At 36.0% G+C, this 22,742-nt stretch overlaps 1 protein-coding gene across 1 annotated transcript; it reads left to right on the top strand.

Annotated features, from left to right (window-relative positions):
* The first annotated feature begins 5,515 nt into the window (after positions 1-5,515).
* Positions 5,516-10,975, top strand: LOC140863850 (polyamine oxidase 1). The gene is made up of 10 exons (XM_073267597.1): positions 5,516-5,725; positions 5,823-6,072; positions 6,934-7,047; positions 7,228-7,289; positions 7,445-7,599; positions 8,341-8,484; positions 9,267-9,416; positions 9,873-10,127; positions 10,215-10,296; positions 10,385-10,975. Exons 1-10 carry the CDS (start codon positions 5,581-5,583, stop codon positions 10,612-10,614), a joined length of 1,587 nt encoding a protein of 528 aa, XP_073123698.1. The 5' UTR covers positions 5,516-5,580; the 3' UTR covers positions 10,615-10,975.
* The last annotated feature ends 11,767 nt before the right edge of the window (positions 10,976-22,742 follow it).

Below are 22,742 nucleotides of genomic sequence, written 5' to 3'. Positions count from 1 at the left end.
GGAATGTAAGAGAATTAACTCGTTGTTGAAACTTATACGATTGTTGAGGATATAAGTAATTTGTTTTATCGGTTGGGCATGATGTATAGAATTGTTGGGGAGTTTTTGTCAAATCCATCTCATATCTTGAGTTTTATCGAAATGGAATTGTATAGTCCCTTGGCTATCCTATTTAGAAAGGTTTGGTGTTAGTTGCTAAAATTTTCTGAGCAGGTGAATTTCTTAAGAGTTCGAGTTCTAGATCATATGTGTTAAGCTTAATCGGTAAATAGACATTAAACATAGTTTCGTTGTTAGGAAGCTTTTAAGTTAGAAGTAAGGTCGACATAAATTATTTATTGGTTTTGCGGATATTTATTGAATGTAGTTGCGATCCAGGATTTAAGGTTATCGAGATAAGTCAGGAATTAGATATTTTAGGAGTTTTGGTGACAAATTAAAAGCTCTCACAGGCACATGGGAACAATGACTAGAAATTTTCTCTTAGACTCCAAACATTTGGGGATAAATAGGAACTTGCAAATTTACTTTGCAGTGTGAGTTAGTTAGCTCCTAGCTTTGTAGGCGATGATAAGTATCAGTGTGCGCAACAAAAACTTATTAGCGTTGACTCGTGGAGGTACTAGGTAAGATTAGTTAGTGATGATCTGGTCTAAGGTATTCGAATCTAGTTAGTAAGTCCTGAATTTCGAGGACGAAATTCCATTTAAGGGGGGAAGGAATTGTGACGCCTAAAATCCAATCTACTAAATCGCATGCATTAATTTAATAAATATTAAGATTATTATTTTTAGGTTTAATTGATTTAAATTCTTTATGTGAATTATGTGTTAATAAAATATTTTATTATTATTCAAAAAAATTTTATTGTACTAACTATTTAATTAATGTTTTTAATTGTTTAAGTTTATTTGTCTAAATGATTTTTATTGTGCTATTTAAATTATTTTAATATTTTAAAGGTTTAAGCTTGCATATTTAAATGATTTTAATAATTGTCTAATTTATTATTTTAAATGATTTTAACTGTTTAGCTTATTTGTTTAAATATTTTTGAGTGTCTAAATTATTTATTTTTAATAGCCTAAGTTTAGCAGGTAGTTATTTTAAATTATTTTAAATTATTTTAAATTTTTAGCTTGCTTATTTAAATCCTTGTTAATTGTCCAAGTCATTTTAAAGATTTTTATTTTCGCTTGTGTATTTATTTAAATTTGCTTTTAAACGTTAGTCTAGTTTGTTTAAATTATTTTAATTGCTCTGTTTATTGTTTAAATATTTTATTTATCGCTGCGACATCAAAATATTTAAAGCGTTGATTTTTAATTCCTAAGTTGCTAAGTTGGAGTAGCATCTCTTAAAAATGTGTAGCGCTTTTTCCTATCACCTACACACACTCAATTTTAATACATAAACCTAAACCCTAAAATAACACACACATACTCATGCCTAACACACACTCACCTTCACGACATTGCTCCCCCTTTTCTTTCACGCTCTTGCAGCCACCGATCTCACCTTCTCCTCCATAGCTCGCCGCCTACTCTTTTATTTTTCTTCTTATTTTTCCGACGAGGCATCGCCCAGGTGAGCCATTCGCTGCTGCAGCTCCTTCCTTGAGCTTGGTTCCCAGCTCGAGCAGCGCCAGTTCTTCCCTTCGATCCGCCACAACAACTCCCACTTCTTTCGTTGTTTTATTTTATTAGCTAGGCAAGAATATGGATTCATTTTCTCACCTTGTAGATTATATATTTCGTGTGATTGATTGGTATCTATGCATTACATGTTTTCGAAGAAAATGAATATGGTGCCCTGTTTCTGCCAGATTTCGGCCATGAGGATATTTTCATTGTTTGGGTTTAAGAAATTATCCTATTATGCTTATTATTGAGTATTGAAATGAGTATGAATTTTGAAATGGTTATTGTTTTGATACCTTGAGTTATTTTCGAAAATTCCCAACTTCTTCCAGCTTGTTGATTTGAAAGTTCTATGTGTGACTGTCGGTGGTACTTGGATAGTGATTTAGAGCTACCATGGATGATATTTAGTTCACATGGTACGTTTAGGATGTCATGAAGTTAGCTTGTGAGAAGGAGTTGAGGCGCATTTGAGGAAGGAGGATGGTTGGGCTCGGTTTTAGGTGTTGTGAGGCTTCTATGTTGTAGCTGAGTTTAAGCATGTTATGGGCGGGTTCTAGGTGTTGTAAATGAACCTAAGTTCTGGTCTTGACCCTAGCTTAGAGGCTTAATACTTGGGAGTCACATAGCTAAGATTTTGGTTGAGGGTAAAAGGCAATATCTGAGTAGAATTTTTGTAAGTGTATGTGCTGCCCGGAAACTTGTAGTTAGGGTTGAGTTCAAACCAGGTTTTGGCCATTAGCTTGGGTCGTAAACTAGCCTAGGATGTTAGGTATACAAAGGAGAAGGCGGGAATTAATTCGGTTAAGTCTTGGTCGAGTTCTAGGTGCTCGAATGGTTAAGTGCAGATTTTGAAATATAAAGAGGTGGCTATCTGGAAATATATGTCTAAGGCAGGGCTAAAGTTGGTATTTTGTTATGGGCTCGGATCTGGAACTTGTTTTAGATGTCAAAGTAATGTTGATTCAAGCGGGAATTAATTCGGTTAAGTTTTTGTGATGTTCTAGATTTTTGAATGAATGTGTGCAGAATTTTGAAGTCATAGGTTGCTGCCCGGAATTGGATTTTTATAAAATGATTGGATAAGAATAATAATTCGAGGATGACTTCTATATTTAGTTCTAAGTGTTATGGAGTCGTGGGTTCAAGCGTAATCCTTTTTTATTAAGAATCGAGAAAGTTAACAATTTTATGGACGAACCGCTCGAATTTATCCTAAGCACTACATTATGATTTAGTTTACCCATCCTTTGGTTTGTCTCCTAAATCACCATCGCGATCATCCATGTGTGAGTCATTTGCATGATTATCGTTCAAATATTTACATGTACGTCATATTTACATATGCATGCTAAGTCTCATATTCAATAAAGGAAAGAAGTATATTTTGAATGAAGTGAGATGTTGTGACTACATATTCATGTGTTCGTGTGGGGCTGAAAGACGCTTTGAGCTCCCTTACCAAATCATTATGGGTTTCCTTACCTTAGCATGTGTTCGTGTGGGGCCAGAGCTATTCTGGTCTCCCTTACCAATATAGGGCAAGATCGGGTTGGGTTTCATCTCGACCTCCTTGCGGCATTGTGCACTATAGCCATGATCATGATCGAAATCACAGAGTCACAATCAAAGATCTAAGTTCACAGTTACAGTTACAGAATCAGATACAGTTTATGCAGTTTCATTGATTATTAATGACTTAGCCATGCATATGTTATATTCATGTTCTCTCATTTAAGAAGTACATTTTATTCAAATTAAGGGCACAAAGAATTTAATTATCAAGCTATATTTAATCTGCGTGTGCTTGTATTTACGTAGTACTCGTTATGCCCCCCCCCCCCCCCTATTCTTACTGAGTCTTTTAGACTCACCACACTCATTGTTTTCAGGTGAGGAGTGTTTCATTGAGACCGATGGGAAAGACTATGGAATGGGCTGCGATGCAGGCACGGCACATCCCTCTGACCATGCCAGTCTTCCGCAAGAGATTATTTTAGCACTTTAAGTCTTTCATTTTGTTTATTGGATAATTAATATTGTAAGGATTTATAGATTTATTGGTGGGCATGTATATATGTAATTGCTTAATTCTTGATGTTCGAAATGTCAAATCTTATCTCCGGTATCGGTCTAGTTATTTAGTGTTGTTATTTGCATTTTAAATTGTTGTCTGTCACAGGTGGATTTGAATATTTATAGATGGGTCATGCCAAAAATTTTCGAAAACCCGCATTTTATTTAGTTATTATTTAGTAGAGGTCAGGGTCGTTTCAGTTTCTGCCTGGCCTCTTCGTTTGGGCATGGAATGCGCTCGAGTGGCAAAATCGCGTGCTGGAGCGCACCTGTGCTCTGCCTTGCTTCTATAAATTAGCGGCAGACGCGCTCGAGCGCACAACTTTTCTGCCCTAGTCTTTTTTCCAACTCTAAAACAATCTTTTTTCATTCATGATGCGGACAAAATAATTATCTCCCTAATCAGCAAATAAATTGGGAAGTCGTACGTTCTTTTGGTCTCCTGCTTCCTCGGTCACCTGCAGAAGGGGAACGATTTCCTGATCTCTTACTCCTTTGGTCACCTGAAGAAGTCGTATGATCTCCTTTTGGGTTGTCACCTGATTCACGAACACACGTTATAGGCGACGGGTGGTCACCCGGTGATAACCTCCGACGCTCAAATCAGCAATTACTTACACACAAAATAGGAGAGCAGAGAGCTTTTATAAATTAAAGAGTCACTTACTTGAAATGGAGAGCTTAAATGATATTTATAGGCAAAAATTGAGTTAAATAGCACATTAAACCTCCTAGGCTAAAAAATTGGCAATTAATCATTTAGTCATTTAAAAATGCGATTATAAAAAATTGACCCACTTAATTTATTATATATATTTTTAAATATGTTAAAAATTTTTCATTTAGTCACTCTTTTGCACAGGGTGTTCTCAATAAGGGCTGACAAATTTCTCATAAATCCCGAATCTTTCCGATTCCCAACCCGTTTTTGTCCCGAATTTTTCCCGTTCATAACTTTTTTCGACCCGAGTGGTGGGGATTTTTTTCGACCCGATCAATTTCTGGATCGAGATCGGGATAGACAAATTTTCCCGACGGGATTCCCGACCCGACCCGACCCGAATATAAAAATAATATTTTTTAATAATATTTTTTTAATTAAAAAAATATTTTTTTAATAATTTTATGTTTCAATATTAATGTTTTATAATTATCTACGATATAATTATTTTTTTATATTTATATTTATATTTTTTAATATTAACATTGAGTTATAATCATTATTATTATTATTATTATGAATAATTATATTTTTTTTGTATTAAGCAAGTAGTTGTTTTAGTTTATTTGTAATGTACTAAGAAAATGTTTTTGTTTTTTAATGGTTATATACAAAGAAATTTTAATTTATTTGTAATGTACTAAAAAATTATTTGAGTTTCTTCATAATTTTTTTTAAAAAAAATATAAAAAATATTGTTCGGGATTACCCTCTTTCCATCCGACGAGATTCGGAATCCCGAACATTCGGGTCCCGACACTTCTCGGATGCGGGATCAGGAGAAAAAAAAATTCTCAATTCCTATTGGGACGGAAATCGTCTAAGGAGGTTATGAGACAAGTCTTGACCGAATCCCACCCCTATTCAATATGACGCGCGATACTTAATTGAGTAAGCTATTATTATATATATTTTCAATATAAAATCTTCATCAACTCTAAAAAATAAATCACCCACAATGAACCAACTAACACGCAACATGTGTGCAGTGGGCACAAGTATAAATAATTAATGAATTAAAACAAAGGGCACCTCCAAATATTAGTGTGCCTATCTATCTATTTATTTATTTAATTTATGAGTGCATAAAATTAAGGAAAGACGTCGGAAAAAGTCCAAAACCAAGAAGATACATGAAATGCCATGGCTTCCTCTCTATATATATATGGCCTCTGCCCATTATTTTCTTTCCATCAACAACCCCAAATCTCTCCCCGTCAATATAATTACCCACCCATGGATAACGCTAATCGATGCTCTGTTATCGTGGTCGGAGCCGGAATTTCAGGTACATATTTATTTATAATTCAATTCGACCTTGGATGCCCAGAAATTATATTCTTGAATTTCTTGGATATCATTTGCATGTGCGTACGTGTATATAGGGATGACGGCGGCGAAGTTTCTGGCGGAGAATGGGGTGGAGGACGTGGTTATACTGGAGGCGTCGGACACCATAGGCGGCCGGCTGAAGAAGGAGGACTTCGGCGGCGTCACGGTGGAGCTCGGCGCCGGATGGATCGCCGGAGTCGGCGGGAAACACTCCAACCCCGTCTGGGATCTCGCCCGTCGGCACAACCTCCGCACTTGCTTCTCCGACTACAGCAACGCCCGATACAATATCTACGATAACAGGTGAGGTGCATATATACATAAATAAAATTAATTTCGAATTAGATAAACGAAATTATCTCCTTTTTTTCTAAAAATATAAAAAATATATATTAACATTCACGACTTCTAAATTTCGAGATTGATAATGATTTTAATTTCTGAATTTTCCAACATTTCATATACATATATATATATATATATATATATATATGCACGAACTTTAATAAATGAGTTTTAATTTAATATAATTGGTGGTGACCCCATGTTTATATTTATCCCTATTCCACTTCATATGTACTGCTATTCCTTGACACACGATACATGCACACACATCAAACACATATATCTTTCCACAGTTAATTAGTACATATGATACCTAATATAATTTATCTAGCTAACGTTATTTACATCATATTACACAAGTATAAGATTTATTGAAGCTATGTCGAACAACATCGACTTCAGATTTTCGATTCATAAAATATAATATTATGTTCGAGTTTTTATTTAATCAGATTTTATTTTTAATAAGCAAACGAATTAGAGATCTATATTTTGGACAAAAAAAATAAATGTTTTAGAAACGGAAACTATTTACTCTAGAAGTTTCATACTTGATAATATAGTACATGTTGCACATAGAATATCACTTTTCTTCACAACATTTTTTTTAATCCTAAACTATCATCAAATTTTTAAATGGGGTCTTAATATAGCTAGTAGGTTAATTAATATCACTAGTACAAGTAACAATACTACTTAATCTTTGATACCTTATATATTTACCGATATTAATCAATTTATTTTCTTGATCATAATGACACCCATTAAGGATAATCAATTCCTTAGTTATTAAATTTATGTTTTTATATATTTGTTTAGTGGGAAAATATTTCCAAGCTCTATTGCGGCAGACTCATACAGGAAGGCCGTGGAAGCCGCAATTCAGAAACTAAACTACGAACAAGCCAATCAACATTACGACGATACAACATCGTATGCATTTACTTGAATTTTTTTTTATTGAACTCGTGATTATTTGACTTCGGTTCGTCCGGTTCGCGTTCGCCCAAACCGGACACCTCGAGATTATATATATATATATATATATATATATATATATTATTGGTAATTGGTCTAATTTTTTATTATTTTAAAAAAAATGTAATGTGACAGAGTTCCAAAGACTCCAATAGAGCTGGCCATTGACTTCATTCTGCATGACTTTGAAATGGCAGGTTAATATTTTATTATTATTATTATTATTATTATTATTATTATTATTATTATTATTTTACTATTTTGATAATTAGATGAAGTTAAATAGTAAAGAATGTGAATATTTACCGATAATTAATTTATGGGTTTTCTTTCTTTAAAAAAAATATAATAGAGGTGGAACCAATATCGACGTTCCTAGATTTTGGTGAGAGGGAATTTCTGGTGGCAGATGAAAGAGGATACGAGTCCTTGCTTTATGAAATGGCGGAGACCTTTCTTTTTACCTCCGAGGGTAAAATCTTGGACGATCGGTTAAAACTCAACAAGGTTAGTTTACAACTTTATGTCAAATGATTTGATAAGTGAGTATCGAAAAATGTCGACTAACACACACAACAATGTAAAAGTGGATCACAAAAATTAGTTTCTCTTTATTTTGATAACATTATTGGGAAAAAATAATTTATGAAATTAGATTTGTAGTTTTTTTCCTTATATAATAAATAAAAGTAATTAAAGAAAGCTTTGCCTATATCTTGAAGAGAAGCTTTTAGAAAACATTGTTTGTAAAAAAATTATCTCCAATTTGGTTAAATTTTGTGCCTTGTAAAATTGGTGGATCGAAAAGAAAACGTGTTAAAATAAATTTTAGAGAAATCCCTTTCAATAATTCACAAGGAACATTAATTAATATGTGGCGGGAAATGGAAGTAGGAACTATTTTCTTTTTATTTTTATTTTCTTTTGTGCAAAGTGATGCTTCTTAGGTAGGCCGTCGCATCAAACATTTAAGAAAAACAAAATAATATATAATAATAATTCTGGCAGCCAAGTCCCTTTCATGCTCTCCTTAATTAATTCTTGAATTTGTTCCAAAATCTAAAAACTTGTCTTTTTTACTAATTTGTTTTAATATGCTACTATTTTCTTTGATTTTTTTCGATGTGAAAATCAAGAAAATAGTACTCTTTCCCCGTCAATATTCTAGTTGCCTCGCAAGGCCCATGATTTTATTACACACACACACATAAAAAGAAATAAGGTTTGATCCCATGAAATTCGGTCCAGGTTGTTGGAGAGTTGCAACACTCAAGAAACGGCGTCGTGTTGAGGACCGAGGATGGGTCCGTTTACGAAGCCGACTACGTTGTCTTATCCGTTAGCATTGGTGTTCTCCAAAGTCATCTCATAAAAATCTCACCACCTCTACCAGTAAGCTCACTTAATTCTCTTCTTCCCTAAACCAACACGAGCCAATTCCGAAAATCTTTTTATTTTAATTAAATGATATTTTAAAACCATTTATTTCACGACTTTACTAACATACATTGAACATGTTATATGAGAAACCATAAATTGTCATTATAAATACACACACACATATATATATATATATATTGTATTTATAATAATTTACCTTAATGGTCCCAATTCCCAATTGGGTTGGACAACCTAATCTAAAAATAAAATTATATTCATGTTGGGTTTCCAAGTAGCTAGTATCTGTGGGCTGTCCTTGAATGAATCCACAGGGGTTTTTTTATGCGTAAACAAAAGGCTGTCAGCAGTTGTCCGCCAGATAATGTTTTCTTCAATTGGTAAAATGTTTGTTTAATGCAATTCAATTATGTTTTTGCCTTGTTTGTATAGGTGGCAGCTGCAACACGTTTATACCAAGGGTATTTTAGGCGGTGAAAATTTCTGCAATCTATTTTTCACATGAAATATTGGACCGAACATCTCACTTTGTTTATATTTGTTTTTAAGTGAGATATTCACTAAAACATCTCAGGATAGAATAATCAACCTTAAATTTCAATATAAAATATGACGATGTACAGTAAAATTTACGGTTAAATAACGTTTGACTTTAAGTTACCTTTTTTTTATATCACACATATTTGAATTTTCGTCTCATTTTTTTTAATTATATGGTGTTATTTTTTCGTATATAAATTTTTTTTGAGATAAATATGATTAATTTAATGTGACAGAGATGGAAAACTGAAGCCATCGCAAGTTGTGACATTATGGTGTACACAAAGGTGTTCCTAAAATTTCCAAGCAAATTTTGGCCTTGTGGTCCTGGCAAAGAATTCTTTATCTATGCCCACGAACGAAGAGGTTACTACACTTTTTGGCAGGTATATTATTATTATCATCATCATTATTAGTTCGCTAGTCTGTTTAAGATCGGCTTCTCTGTCAGCTAAACACTAAAAATGAGAAATTGTAATTTCAGTTTTGTAGGTTTCTCTTTTTACGATTTTGGTATGTTATATTATCTAATTTTGATGCTGCTCTTGCATTTTAAAATTTTTAGTAATTTAACTCATTTTCTCTTGAATGTATATTGCTAAGTCGGTGTTACGTTAGACGTCACAGAAAAATTACTAAAATCGGGGGGAAAAAAGGATAATGGACGAAATCTCAAATTTGAAAATAGAGGATGAAAATGACAAACATAATCTTTTCTTTTGTGAGGAAAGCCTACCCTTTAGCAACTTAACTCGAAATATATTTGTCGAATTATATATATTCAGCATTTTTATTTCCTATATATATATAATATAATATTTAACAAGTAATTTCATATTCAGCACATGGAGAATGCGTACCCGGGATGCAACATCCTGGTCGTGACTTTGACAAACGGAGAATCAAAACGAATCGAAGCGCAATCCGACCACGAGACGATGAAAGAGGCCATGGAAGTGCTGAGAAACATGTTTGGCCCCGACATTCCGGATGCGACGGACATACTCGTCCCACGCTGGTGGAACAATCGTTTCCAGAGAGGAAGCTATAGTAACTACCCCATATACGTCCATAATCAACTCGTCGACGACATTAAGGTTTCTTACCAAGTTTTAAGATGACATGCATGCATGTATGTTTTTCCTAGCTACATCCATTAATTTTGTAATGCATGCATGTTTCAGTGTCCGGTGGGTCGGATATTTTTCACCGGCGAGCACACCAGCGAGAAGTTTAGTGGCTACGTGCATGGGGCTTACCTAGCAGGTGGATGAACTAAGCACTACTCATATATACATATATAGTTGTAGATATATATAGATATATTACCTTAACCATGTTGTATGTCTAACAGGAATCGAAACTTGTAACGCTCTGCTAGAAGAAATGACGACGCGAAAGAAGCGAAGAAGCGAAAAACAAACCTTTCTACATGAGCCATTGTTAGCCCTGACGGGATCTTTAACGTTGTCCCAACCCGAACCAAGATCAAGCTTACATGCAATGGATATTCCTCAACAACTCTTCTTACAAGCTACCAAGATTCAGACTACCAAGATTCGGCTTCCGGAGGCTATCTTATGACTAGATGGACCTATCGATGATGTTTCTCATGAAGATCATGACAATCTGACTGGTAATGAGACTGTTCGGACAGATCTTGATGAGCAGCATGATTCACGCGCTGATGCGTAGAAGATGCAAGGGACGAAAAACATGTCTCTAGACGTTGAACTTGCTTGTGTTTTGTTGAAGATTTTGAAGGAAGATGATCAGTTGATGATTTTAGAGGAAAGGTTACACATGTTTCTTTGCCAACGTAAATAGTTATTCTACAAGTCTGGTTAGGTCAATTGTTGTTCGAATGACTATAGTAATTTCTTCTTTTTATGAGTCGCATTGTGTGCAAATTAGACTTTGAATTTATAATTAGTTATGATTCATGAATCTTCAAATTAGCTCGATGAAAACAAAATATTCAAGCTAAGTATATTATGTTGGAAAAATGGGTCAATGGTTTTAAAATAAAAACATTTTTAGGAGAAAAAATATTTAGATCGATCGAGCCATACGAAATACTGATGTAAATAGTTTTTTCGTCTCATCACACGTAATATCCCCATGAAACAAAATTTTAATAGAGAATACACTTGCTCACGAATGGACAATGGTTATGCAATATTGGGAGAATTGATAATAGAATTGTGGAATGAAAAGATACTTTTCCAATTTACAATTATTGAAATCCCATTTGAAAATCACGTTGAGTCAAGACACTAATAGAAAAGTCGCAAAAGACTTCGGTTATTAACTGAAGTCGTAGATAGATAATTACCGAAATAGTGTCACGTGAAGTAATAGGTACTGTTTTACTTCGCGTTATAACCGAAGTCGTAGCCCTAAAATTACCGAAGTCTTTGGTTGGTTCATGGAGCCAAAACCGGTTCAGGATTGGGCCGATGCCGAAATAAAAACATATCTTTTACTTCGGCAATTTCATTAATTAACGAAGTAAAAGAAAGTCGTTTACTTCGTTAATTTCATAAATTTTCGAAGTATATGCTTGTACTTCGTCGATTAATGAAATTTCCGAAGTAAAAGATATGCTTATACTTCGGCAATGATAGTAATTGACGAAATAGAAAAAAGTCTTTTACTTCGACAATTTCACTAATCGACGAAGCAAAATAATATTTTATACTTCGGCAATTTCACTAATTGATTGCTTGTCGATTAGTAAAATTGTCGTTCCACTACATTAAATTTAGGTACAATAATTACACAATATAAATATATTTTTGAAACTTAAAATAAACTAATAAGGTTCATAAATTATTCATCTCAAAACAACAAACATCCATAAATTCACAAGTATATCCACCAAAATAACTCAAAAATTTGCATGTATCCACAAGTATTTCCGCAAAACTAAAAGTGCATCTATAAAAAATAATCAAATTCTAATTCTATAAACACTAGGGAAAAAAAACTATACATTAATACATATTTCAACACAGGATCTATCATATTTGCAGGAAGTGTAGTAAGCAGTATCCAAATGCACTATGGCCTGTGGCATTTGATTCGAGATTTAATTTCTGGACGATGCAATATACATGATTTCTTCGTTAATCCGTACCCTTGCCAACGATAGTTATGACATGTAACAAGTTATCCTGTATGTGATCAATTTACAAATCATTTAACTAAAATCAGTACCAAACCAAAGTCAATAGATGGAAACGCCAGGATGAAAATATAACACACACAGACAATAATTGAAAGTGCTAGCAAGCTATAACTCATCAAATATTGTTCCAGGAGCTATATTTTTTTTGTTTGGAAACGATATTAATATTATATAAATAAAAAGAGTGAAATTTACAACTTGTGAACTAGTGGTCCACCAAAAAGATTATAATAGAAGAACCACCAAATAACGCAGCAGCTATATAATTATAGATATAAAGCATCGATGAAATAACTATAAAGAATGAGAAGAACAAGCATGAAAAAAAAGTTCAAGACAAGAAACTCACATGACTTTAGGCGGTGAGACAGAGAGCTCAAATTTTTCACGTCTCATGTTCTCAATTAGAATACCTGTTTAAATAGTTCATAGAAATACAAACTTAGGGGACTAAATGCTATGCACAGAGGAATAATTGGAACTGGCAATATCCAGACCCATGCATTTTGAATATATTATTATATGTGAGTCGAAGTATTATTATATGGGAGTAGAGTAAATCAATTCATTTAGAAATATCTCAACAAAAGAACTAACCTAATTGAAACTCTCCTCTGCCCTGAACTTCATATGAATCCGACATACCAGGGAGAACATTTATTGCAAGATTTCTTTCAGCTTCAGCCTTTAGCCGATCACCAATTTGCCTTCCAGTCAGCTTAGTTACAAGAGAATAAAGACATATTCAGTTTATTTTATGCCAAATGAACCCAAGGATTGGGGTGAAAAGAAACACCAGCTCACTGAACCCACTTGAACAATATTTGATTCAGCTGGGAAGATTTGAACGAGATCTCAGTCAAGATTTCCGGGATTACAATCCCAATATTCTCGGGTTATATTTATGGAAAGACGACACCGAATTCGGAGGCCTCTCCTATAAATATGAGGTTTGATTTCATTGTTTGGGATTCCAACTTCAACGAATGCACACACATCACTCTCTATATTTTTCTATCCTAGCATCTAACTTGAGCGTTGGAGGGGATACGTCGGATCACCTTCCAGCCTCTTTTAACACTCTTGCTCTTAGTTGCAGGTCCAATCAGGTCGGAATAGCTTCGTTAGCTCGGCTGAGAAGATCACATTTTTAAGCAATATCAATTGTTGCCTTATGTGGAAAAATTTGAGATAAGACGTAGATATGGTAGGGCATCAGCGCGGAGAAGGAAATGTGGCAAGTATGAATCTAGATCAGCTCACTCAGCTGATCACCCAAACAGTGGAGGCAACACTTAATCGGAACCAGCCACCACCTCCACCCCCTCCTCCAAAGGGATGTCAGCCTAACCAAATGGATGCAATGTGGGAAGAGCTCAGGAGGTTATGGCAAGTGGGAGGCCGAACTGGGCCGATGCAAAGGGAGAGCCCTTTCTCCCCAACCATCTTGAACGAAGAGCTCCCTGTGAATTTTCGAAGGCCGGCAGTGGGGGAATATGATGGTAGTTTTGATCCGAAAGAACATTTAGGATGATTTGAAAATGCTTTCATGTTGCACAGGAATTCAGATGCAATCAAATGTCGGGTCTTCCTTACCACCTTGGTAAAATCAGCACAATAGTGGCTCAATCTATTGCAGCATGGCAGTGTTCGAAGCTTTAATGATTTCAGCGTGAGTTTCATTCATCAATTTGGGAGTAGCAAGAAATACTTGAAGACCTCCCTCAGTTTGTTTACCTTGAAACAATCTGAGGTGGAGCCCTTGAGGGAGTAAATCCAACGTTTTAATGCGGCAGCCCTGGAGGTGCATACCACGATAATTTGGTGAACTCTTTCATGCAAGGTTTGAGAGGAGGAGAGTTTTTTAAGTCCTTGGTTAAAAAACCTCCTGTAACTTTTGATGAGCTTGTAGGCCGAGCTGAGAAATATGTGAACTTGGAGGATGCTCAAAGGCAGAGGAGGTTAGAAGGAGCGTCACGAATTAAGCCAGGATTGAGGGTAGAAGTAAGAGCGAAAGTAGGGATTCACGAAGGTCCTAATATGAGGGCCGAGCTGACCTGTAGTAACCCAGTCTCATTTTACAAGATTAAGTGATTAAAAATGATTAAGGAATGATTAAGGGCTTAATTGGAATTAAGTTAGGAATTTTGAATAATTTGTCTCGGATGAGTTCGGAAGATCCGAACACTTCGAAAGCAAGAATCCAGTTCGGAAGCTCAAGGTGAGTTCGGAATGTCCAAACGTGAGATCGGAACTTTTAAAGAGTTAGGCCATGCGCACTATGACATGTCGCCAGCTTCTCGAATTGTAGACACATGCATGGGATCGGAACTTCCGAAGTAGAGATCGAAGCTTCCAATCGGGGCAGTTTGGAACATGGCATGCATGCAGAGATCGGAACGTTCGATCGGGAGTTCGGAGCTTCCGATCTCCGTCTATAAATAGGGCATCTGGGAGCCCATTATCTTTGCCAATTCACCATATTCTCTCTCGAATTCTGAGTAGTTTTAGGGGTTTCCAGCCTTGTTTGGTGAGGGGCGGGCCTTGGCGTGGCGTTTCCGAGGTCATAGCAGAGTTGTACCCAAGTTCTGGGGCTATCGACATCAACGGGCTAACGATGGATGGAGGTATATCCGAATTCCTATAAATATTTTGGGAGTATCTATTCGCTTAATTAAGACTTTTAGATGAGATTTAGTGATATAATAATCTTATGATTATATGCTTGGTCAGTAGAGCTGGTGTAGCTTATCTAATATTATTGAGGTACGAAAGTACTGTTCGAGATACCATGACTGAGTATGCATTTCTTATGTGTTGCATTATTATATAGCATGATTTTATCTGCATATCTTATGTCACAATACTATGCTTCATGCATTATCATATTGAGCTTTTATCCTTCAGATAGCCTGTAGTAGGGTACCACCCTAAGCATTAGTGGATGATTGGACATGTGGACTCGTGATCAGGTCATCAATATCCACTGTTGGGTGTGTGAGCCACCTCCTGGTACGACGGCACTGAGTGCTACATACCTTGGCGTCGAGTCTGTTGAACAGAGTTTCTTGACCTTGAGTCTTGGTATCCCGAACACTTGCATTCACTATAAGAAAAACGACTAATAACAACGGATAAAAATCCGATGTTGTATGGGGTAAAAACCGTTGTAAATAATGGTGTTGTTAAAAGCTCGCCCAACAACAACGGTTTTAAATCCTTTGTCTTTTTATACAAATGACAATAGTTTAAAACCGTTGTCATATGCAGTTTAAAACTATTGTCTTTTAGCATGTTTTTTAAATAACAAGACATTCGAAAACAGTTTTACACAACCTACGACAACGGTGAAAACCCATTGTCATTTTTCATATAAAAAACAAAAAAAAATATAATTTTAATATTATAAATCAATCAAAATTTAAAATTTTAAAATTAAATTTATTATACAATACACTAAAGTATTCATGATAAATAAAATACAACAAAAACCATAAACATAAAAATATAAACTTAACTACAAAATCAATCTTCACCAATGATACGAATCCGGAAGGTGCTCTAAGATTCGTATTGTTTTAAGAACGACTCTATGATTGGCCTTCGAGAATTGTCAGATTTTTAATACATGAAAATCAAGTTGGAGCACTTGAGGGGCAATTTGAAGATGTTATTGAAGTCCAAAATTCACAAGAAAGTGATGAAATTATTGATGAAACCAAAAAAAAAAGCTACATGGTTCAAGACAGCAGCGCGCCTGCTCCCCGGACTGGCGCGCCCGCGCATGTACAGACGAGACCCATGCGCGCCCGCACCTGTCTGGAAAACACACAATCGGTGTGTCTGTGTGTGTGCGGGAATTTTGAGTGTTTTTTTTTTAAATCTATTTTTGAATATTTTAAGCAATGTTATTAAAACCGAACCGGACCGGCCGGTTTGACCGATTCGACCGGGAACCGGTCGTCGGTCCGGTCCGGAACTTCATCGGGAACCGGAAAACCGGTCCAACCGGTCAGAACCAGTCAAAACCGGTCAAGAACCGGTTGGACCAGTCAATAACCGAAAAACCGGTTGAACCGGTTGAACCGGTTTTTCAATTTTTTTTAATTTTTTTTTGAAAATTTGAATTTTTTTATTTTAAAAACTTTAAATTTAATATATTTTTATATATATACATGATTATTTGGAATTTGTACTTCATTAAAAAATTATTTTAATAATTATTGATTTTTTAAAAATTAAATATTTAATTATTTAAATAATTTAGAAGTATAATTGACATTTTGAATATATTTATATATTTATTTAGCTTTCAAACTATGACAAATATATATATTGTTTGTCTATTTATATATATTTTTGAGTTTTTAAAATTCAAAATATATTATTTATTAGATTATATTATATAAACGGTTTTCCGGTTCGACCGTCCGGTTAAAACGGTCCGACCAGTTGGATCATTTTTTTTAGATAGACCGGTTCGATCATCGGTCCGATTATAAAAACACTGATTTTAAGTTTATTAGAAAACTTTAGATGATATCTTTTGATATCTTTTCATTATTTTGTGTTATATTTTATTATTTTTTAGTTGTATTATAAATACAACATATACATTCATTATTTAATGGACAACATAGTTCATATTATTGATTTTTATGAAGTGAAATTATTTCTAGAATTTTTTCAAATCTTTGCTTTATTATTCAAATCAAACTTATCAAAGTTTCATAGACTTTGTGGCGTTTTTCGATTGATTATCTTCATGGATTGTCAAAAAAAAGTTTTCTGAAGTTTCCGTTGTGATTAATTATTTATTCTACGATTATGTATTGCTAGTTTCAAGTAAAATAGAGGTCAATATTCAAAAATTTCTTGTTTCAAAGATTGGGGAAACAATTTTGATTTTTTTTGTTATTGAATAGAGGGCACGTTTTATCTATAATCGTGTTTTCTTTTCATGTCATTAAAAATTCTTATCATTTCATATCAGAGCTTAAGGTTTTGATTCAAGTAAGTATTATCCTTCTTTTATCCACATTATTTCTTCGTATCTTTTTCTTCGTTCTCCGTATTAATTGGTGTCAAGAACAAAGGTTTTGAGACAATTTTCAATATCTTGGTTTTTAACCGTTCTTCGTTCTTTGTTCTTCGTTCATTGTTTCTTTTGGTGTCGTTTTTGTTATCTTGTTGCCCAAGTTTCGTTTCTTGTGCTACAAGTTATTATTTAAAAAAAATCAAAAGTATCAAGTTCAAAAAAAAAGGGAGATACAAAATAACTTATGGCAAAATTTGTTGTGTCTTGTTCATCCTTGGGTGTCAAGTATATTCTTTGTTCATAAGTCATTTTCTTGTTTTTGCTCAATCTTTCGTGAAATCAATTTTTCGGCGTCTAAAAATTTTTAACTTGAAGGTTTGATCTTTACTCCACAAAGCAAATCCTACCATATATTTGAGTGAAAAAAATTATATTGTTTGCGTGATTCGTTTGGAGTGACTTGTGAGATCTTGGGTGAGGATATTTTATTACTAACATTTTTTTGCAGGTACAATGAATCCAAATAAAGAAATAGGAGAAAATTCGAGTCAAGGAATTTCCAAGGCTCAAATGGAGGCGTTGGTGGGACATATGACTAGAATGTTGAGGTCGGAGTTGGAGCCATTACATGAGAGGATGAGTAGGTAAGAGGAAGGTAGTAGTAGTGAAAATAAGAGTAAAAATAAGCATGAGATGGATGACTTTGAGGGTGAGGGTGATGAGAGCCATGATGATAATTGGGAGAGGAAAAGTGTAATGGGCTGGGTGCGTCCCACTGCTTCTACCTCAAGTGGTACCAGGCATCAGAAGAATTTGTACTTAAGCTTAGTGGTACAAGTTCGATCCCTGGGAAGGGCAAAAACTCCCCTAGCCAGGTGGGGAGAAGACCATGAGTATGGGCCTGGGCCCCCAAAGCAGAAGGCCAGATGGGCCAAAAGCAGTGGGACGCACCCAGCCCATTACAAAAAGGGCGCCCTTTTTTGTAATGGGTTGGGTGCGTCCCACTTCTTCTGGCCCATCTGGCCTTCTGCTCTGGGGGCCCAGGCCCAGACTCATGGCCTTCTCCTTTTTTTTGTAATGGGCTGGGTACGTCCCACTGCTTCTGGCCCATCTGACCTTTTGATTTGGGGGCCAGGCCTATACCCATGGCCTTCTCCCCACCTGGCTGTGGGAGTTTTTTTCCTCCCCAGGGATCGTACTTATACCACCATGGAGGGCAAAAACTCCCTCAGCTAGGTAGGGAGAAAGCCATGAGTATGGGCCTGGGCACCCAGAGTAGAAGGCCAGATGGGCCAGAAGTAGTGGGGCGCACTCAGCCCATTACACAGCTTACAAGAAGGATATTTCTTTTAAGTGGTCCTCAGAGTGTGAGAAATCATTTTGAGAGCTGCGTAGATGTCTTACCACTACACCTGTGCTAGCTCTACCATTTGGATCGGGAGGTTATGCTGTGTACACAGATGCCTATGGTCAGGGGTTGGGATGTGTACTGACACAGCATGGACATGTGATAGCTTATGACTCACGATAGCTGAAGACACATGAGATGAATTATCCAGTACATGATCTCGAGTTGGTCGCCATTATATTAACTCTCAAGATTTGGAGGCATTATCTGTATGGCGAGAAGTTTGAGATATTCACGGATCACAAGAGTCTGAAATATTTGTTCACTCAGGCGGAGTTGCACATGAGACAGAGACGTTGGTTGAACTTGTTGAAATATTATGTAGTGACCCGCACCGTGATCACCTACTAATCAAAAGCTTAATCATGAAATTAAACAATAATCCTAATCAGAGTAACTGCGGAATAAAAATAATACCAGGTAAGAAAAACCTAGTGGTCAACCTTGCTAACCAGCCATGGTCACTACCTAACCTCCCTGTCCCCAGGAGAAATACCTGCAACTGCCCCATGGAATACGACATGCCAACAAAAAACAACCAGAAGTGAGCCTAACATGCTCAGTACGAGAGTATGAGTATACATTATTATATGCGCATGAATGCAAATGAACCGGGTACCAAGACACTCAGGTCAAAAAACTAGCTCATAGACCGGGCCCAGGGTAAATAGCACGCTGCGCCATCGCCTCAGGAGGTGTCTCATATATCCAGTGGATAATGGTGACCTGATACTAGTACATATGTCCAACTATCACGATGACCTGACACAAGACTTACATATCCAACGATCCACAAACTCGTAGGGTGAGCACCCTACTACATGATACCTCTAAGGTAAATACTCAATATGCTCATGTATGCAACATACAATCATGACATGCTGTATATAAAGACATATAAAATATGCAATCACATAATCCATGCAAACACATAATTCATGCATACTCAATCTGGATATCTCGAATAATAATTTTGTGCCTTTCTAAGGTAGATCCTAGAAGCTCCCCCCTCTAGGTTCAAGCCTATCATGCAGCACTACAATGCATAAAATAACCATGCATTACATAGCATGCCAAACATTACCCACTAGGCTCTAAAAGCCTTATTTAAACTATAGTCTACTCCTTATTTACTATAGGGAACCAAAGCCATACCTTCGTCTGTCGTCAGCCCGCTGATGACGCTTGCCCCAGATCTTGGGCATAGCCTAGCTACGACCCCTGGACGCCTCGCTAGAGCTCTGCTGCCTGGCCACCTCCATGGACACCTTGCCAGAGCTTCGCCTCCTGGCCACTACTACGGACACTGTCCGTAATAAAAACTACTACCTACCCCAACTCTTAAAATAAGAGTACCCGAAAGCTCTTAAAATCGAGCTAAAATGGGCCAAGGAGAGGTGTGGAATGTGTCAAAATGAGTCCCTCTGGACCCCTATTTATAGGCGGAGATCGGATGGTCCGATCCCCGGTTTGAACGGTCCGATCTATGCATGGTTAACACGTATCCTGGATGCAACTTTGGACGGTCCGATCTCCTCTTCGGATCGTTAGATACTACACATCCGAGACACTTGTAAAATACTCCTTTATAGTTGTCCTGGTGACACATCGGACGGTCCAATCTACACTTTGGATCGTCCGATCCGGCCATGTGACATCAGCAATGACGTAATTGTCTACTCGAGAGTTGGACACCTGTCCCTGGGTGAGTTCGGATCGTCCAATCCCTTGATCGGATCGTCCAATCTCTCGTTCCCCCTGAATACCATTCGAGCCTTCGAACTGTCCTGGTTCAGATCCTCAGAACTGCCCGAGCCAAATAAGCCCATTTACCATTTTTCAGACATTCTGGACCCAAATCTTTGGCCTGTTAGATCTTATTAAAATCCCTTAATCTTGATTTATTAAATCTATACATGATTATCAAATTAATATTGTAAAATGGAACCGGGCTACTACATTCTCCCCTTACTTAAGATATTTCGTCCTCGAATAATCTTAAGTATTGAATGCAGTTAACACTGAATATACATATGAACATTTTACAAGATATAACTTAAATACAACAATTTGCAAAGCAATCCTGGAAAATTATGTACGCATACTACTCTCAAGTTCTCAAGTGACTTCTTCAGTGTCTTGATACTACCACTGAACTTAGAACAAGAGAAATGATTCTTGTTGCATAAATTGTTTCACTGACCAATAATCCAATTAGACCAATAATACTCTAAAGATATTTTCTGGTAAATCAACTGTATTAATCTTTAGTTGAATTAATTCTGGTCCTACAACTGATCGATCCCCCACTTATTTTTAGAATAGTGGAGTATGACATCATCATCCGTACAACGTCTCTAATGGTATCAAACCATTAATGTTGTACGCAAAATCAATCAGTGGCAACTAATCTTGTCATGCTGGACCAAAATCCAAAGAACATTCTCGCAACATGTCTTCAAGAGTACGAATCTTGCGCTATGACTACCCGTCAGTCTCTGGGTGATATGCTGTACTCAAACTGAGAGTAGTACTCATAGCGCGCTGAAGACTCCCCCAGAACCTGGAATTAAACCTAGGATCTCGATCGTTGACTATACTCACAGGCACTCTGTGCAATAGAACGATCTTCTGGACGTACAAACGTGTCATCCTGACAAAACTGTAATCCCGGTTATAAGGAATGAAATGTGCAGACTTGGTGAGTCGGTCCACCACAATCCAGATAGCATCACAATTCCTTTAGGACACCGGTAAATGGGTCACGAAGTCCATCATGTCCAACTCCCATTTACACTAGAACCTTGTACGCAATTCCTTGTAAACTGAAAGGATTCTCATACTTTATTACTAATACTTCTTATAACACTTGTGACAACGTCGTTGTCTACAATTCTTGATTTCTTGAACCCTTCAGATTCTCCTTTTGGAAATATAAATATTCCGTTGACTCAAATGTCGATTAGTACAATATATTGTACTAATATAATGACATCTATCTCATAACCTGAGATAATACCTGAAAATGAAAAAAAATACTAATTATCCTGCCACGGATAATAATAATTCCTTTGCTGAATTCTGACTTGCGCTACTTAGATGAACAAAACTGTGTCATCCCTCTTTAGCAAAGTCCTTAATTCAATAAATCTAGTAAATATCCTGACTCGATCTCATCGAATCTAACATATCAATGGTCTAACGCATCCAATAGACATTCCGAAAAATCAGTGACAACAATCTCGTTAGACCTGGTAACCTTAGATCTCAGCTGCTGTCCTTTTTCCATGTCTAAACACTTGATGTTATCCTGTTATTACCCATTGAAATTCAAACTCTTGCTAGATCAATTTCTAACATTATATTCTCAAAAATAATTGCAGAATGTTTCTGAGCACTGAATATCTGAGTACTGTACTCATCCTATTAGTTCCTTATCACCAAGTAATGAACAATTCCAATCGTTCTTTTTTACAAAGAACATTTACCTTCCCTATCACGAGGTTACAACATCTGTATCTACCACAGATAAATTAGAAGTAAAACTTCTTATCAACTCTCCTTAAGTAGAAGGAAATCCAAAAGCTGAACTAGCATACTCCTTGAAAACAATTACGTCTATCTCAGACTGCCTCAGATGATAGTAAAAAATAGTCACTGTGCACTAATCTTGCACCAGCCTAATTGAATAATTTAAAACAAATATGAACACCTAAGTGTTCAACTTTCACTATCCAAGTGAATTCTCATACTGCCGAATCCATGCTGTAACGTAACAGGTTCTTGACATTCGTCAAACACTAACTAGATCCATCACCTGGTAGATCTTAAACTCTTCTGATGCAAAATGTTCTTTATCAGGAAATACTATTCCCAATAAAGTTATATTTACCAAAAAGATCAAGTATCTTTTTCAAGGATATCAAACTGACACCAAATTATACTTTAACATAACTGTTGTAATGATTTTTAGACTGAGTAAATTTTTCCATCCTCTTCTGAAGTTTATGAGACATCCAGAATATCATTGGAAATATACTCTCCCACGTTTATCCTTGATCACAGTTCACGTTTCC

This window comes from Henckelia pumila, chromosome 4, assembly GCF_033568475.1.
Source record: "Henckelia pumila isolate YLH828 chromosome 4, ASM3356847v2, whole genome shotgun sequence".
NCBI lineage: Eukaryota > Viridiplantae > Streptophyta > Magnoliopsida > Lamiales > Gesneriaceae > Henckelia > Henckelia pumila.
This window is presented reverse-complemented; position numbering and strand designations above follow the sequence as displayed.

What these genes read in the sequence shown, in the direction of transcription:
- LOC140863850 (XM_073267597.1), top strand. Translation starts at nt 5,581, where the DNA reads ATGGCTTCCTCTCTATATATATATGGCCTCTGCCCATTATTTTCTTTC. An exon ending in AAATCTCACCACCTCTACCA is followed by an intron (nt 8,485 to 9,266) that starts GTAAGCTCACTT and finishes TTAATGTGACAG; the next exon opens with AGATGGAAAACTGAAGCCAT. An exon ending in GTTACTACACTTTTTGGCAG is followed by an intron (nt 9,417 to 9,872) that starts GTATATTATTAT and finishes TTTCATATTCAG; the next exon opens with CACATGGAGAATGCGTACCC.